The sequence below is a fragment of the Limulus polyphemus genome, unplaced genomic scaffold (genome assembly GCF_000517525.1).
Source record: "Limulus polyphemus unplaced genomic scaffold, Limulus_polyphemus-2.1.2 Scaffold8542, whole genome shotgun sequence".
NCBI lineage: Eukaryota > Metazoa > Arthropoda > Merostomata > Xiphosura > Limulidae > Limulus > Limulus polyphemus.
This window is the reverse complement of record NW_013674152.1, coordinates 24,591-26,790: the sequence shown is the minus strand read 5'-3', so window position 1 is coordinate 26,790 and position 2,200 is coordinate 24,591. Positions and strand designations below refer to the sequence as shown.

Here is a 2,200-nt window from a genome sequence, read left to right as displayed (position 1 = left end):
AGTTTATTATTTTGTACATAACAGTATTTCTAGTGTGAAGTGAGCTAACAGTTTATTATTTTCTACATAACAAATATTTCTAGTGTGAAGTGAGCTAACAGTTTATTATTTTCTACATAACAAATATTTCTAGTGTGAAGTGAGCTAACAGTTTATTATTTTGTACATAACAATATTTCTAGTGTGAAGTGAGCTAACAGTTTATTATTTTCTACATAACAATATTTCTAGTGTGAAGTGAGCTAACAGTGTATTATTTTCTACATAACAATATTTCTAGTGTGAAGTGAGCTAACAGTTTATTATTTTCACAATGAACACCTGTAAAAAATACGATTCACAATGAACACCTATAAAAATATGATTCACAATGAACACCTGTAAAAATAAGAACTTTATTTACAATTCTGAAATAAGATACATCTTAAATTAATATAAAGAAATTGTTTATTTCCACTGAAAGTAATCACTATAATATATTAAATAACCAAACAAATCTTACTTCCAAAGCTTTGGTGGAAGCTGGTGGTCTCACCAGCTCTAAGCCAAATAGTCCAACACAAAAAGCAAGATGAGAGTGGTGAGGACTTTCTCCTAGTACAGAACATAGAAATCCAGCCTTGGACAAAGTGGCAGATGCATTGAGACTGACTTGATGACATACCGGGTTGAAGCGTCGACTCCTTTTACCACGGGGTGGCGGAGCAGGGGTTTCAGAAATGAAGTTTGGAGGATTCGCCAGAAGTTCTTCTGCTAATTTTACTGCCAGTTTACAGGCTTCTTGAGTATGACCATGTGCATGAAGAGATTCTGCACGTGCAAACAATACCTACAAAATTAAATTATACTGCAGGAAGTTAATAATTCTTTGCCTCAGCCTCTGACAAATAAACATGTAATAATGACAGAGATGTATGGAATTGGCATTTGGTTGATTCTTTCACAATGAACACCTGTAAAAAATACGATTTCGTATTTTTACAGGTGTTCATTGTGAATCGTATTTTTACAGGTGTTCATTGTGAATCGTATTTTTACAGGTGTTCATTGTGAATCTTATTTTTACAGGTGTTCATTGTGAATCCTATTTTTACAGGTGTTGTGTAAGTCTAACTGTTACAAATGTTAGTTGTAAATCTTGTTTTTACAGGTTTTATATAATTCTTATTGTTAGAAATGTTACTTTTGAATCTTGTTGTTACAAGTATTGTATGATTCTTATTGTTACAAGTTTCAGTTGTGAAACTTATTGTTACAAGTGTTACATGTCAATCTTGTTCTAACAAGTGCTGTGTAATTCTAATTATTACAAGTGTCATGTATATTCTTATTATTGTGAGTGTTACATATTTTGAAGACACTTGAATGTACTTTCTTACATTTTAGGTTAAACTTGTGAATCAAGAACAAGACTTGTTTAACCAGTTGAAACGCATCACACTGACAGATACTGAATTAAGAGTAGTAAGAGAACGGGCTAAGCAGCTGTGTTCAGGACAACTTCGATCAAGAGGAGAGGCACTTCTTCCTTTGATGTTAGCAAGTTTCATCTTTGATGCTTTAGTGTTGTGTGGTAAGGGAAAAGATAACTCTCTTCTGTGGTTTAATTTGTTTATGACTGTATACACTTTTGTAACCAGTAAAAATTATCATTCCAGGTATAACACATTTGGTACAGGTGACAAAAAATAAAAATATTAAAAGCGGAATCTTAAAACTACTTTCACTTTTGATTTCTGCAAAACAAATCGCTCTGTCGTAACATTTACTGGAACCTATCATGAAGAATGTTCAACTTTCTGGTGTGAAGTGCAGTCTTTTTATACCTAGAAATGTTGTAGAATCAATATTTTTAGTATTATATGACATTTATTTGGTGTATTTATCAGTTTTTTTTATTGGAAATATAAAGAACCATGACTTATATTTCAAGTCTACTTCTCTTTCTGTCAGTGGTTTGATTACTCCAGCCCTATGTTTGCACCCTTTTATGATGTCATGTCATGTGGCCCGAACAATTACTAATGAAGCTTTGAAAATAGATAGAAGAAACTCTAATCCCCCCCCCCCACATCAGTAAAGAATAAACAAAACAATTGTAAGAGTAATTTGTGGCTCTACATGTTAGCTATCTGGAGCTTGTGTAGGGGTGTGCAAATAAAAGATCGTAATGTGAAGTCAGATCAAAACACTGACTTCT

The 2,200-nt window shown here is 32.7% G+C and overlaps 1 protein-coding gene across 1 annotated transcript in view; it reads left to right on the top strand.

Moving 5' to 3' along the window:
- The window catches only part of LOC106475413 (zinc finger SWIM domain-containing protein 8-like), a gene marked incomplete at both ends in the record, with an annotated part of 30,211 nt that overhangs the window by 3,848 nt on the left and 24,163 nt on the right, over positions 1-2,200 (top strand). The window contains 3 exons of the mRNA XM_022379527.1: positions 441-515; positions 854-856; positions 1,387-1,573. Of these exons, the coding sequence (XP_022235235.1) occupies positions 441-515; positions 854-856; positions 1,387-1,573 (265 nt within the window). The remainder of the gene's footprint in view (positions 1-440; positions 516-853; positions 857-1,386; positions 1,574-2,200) is intronic.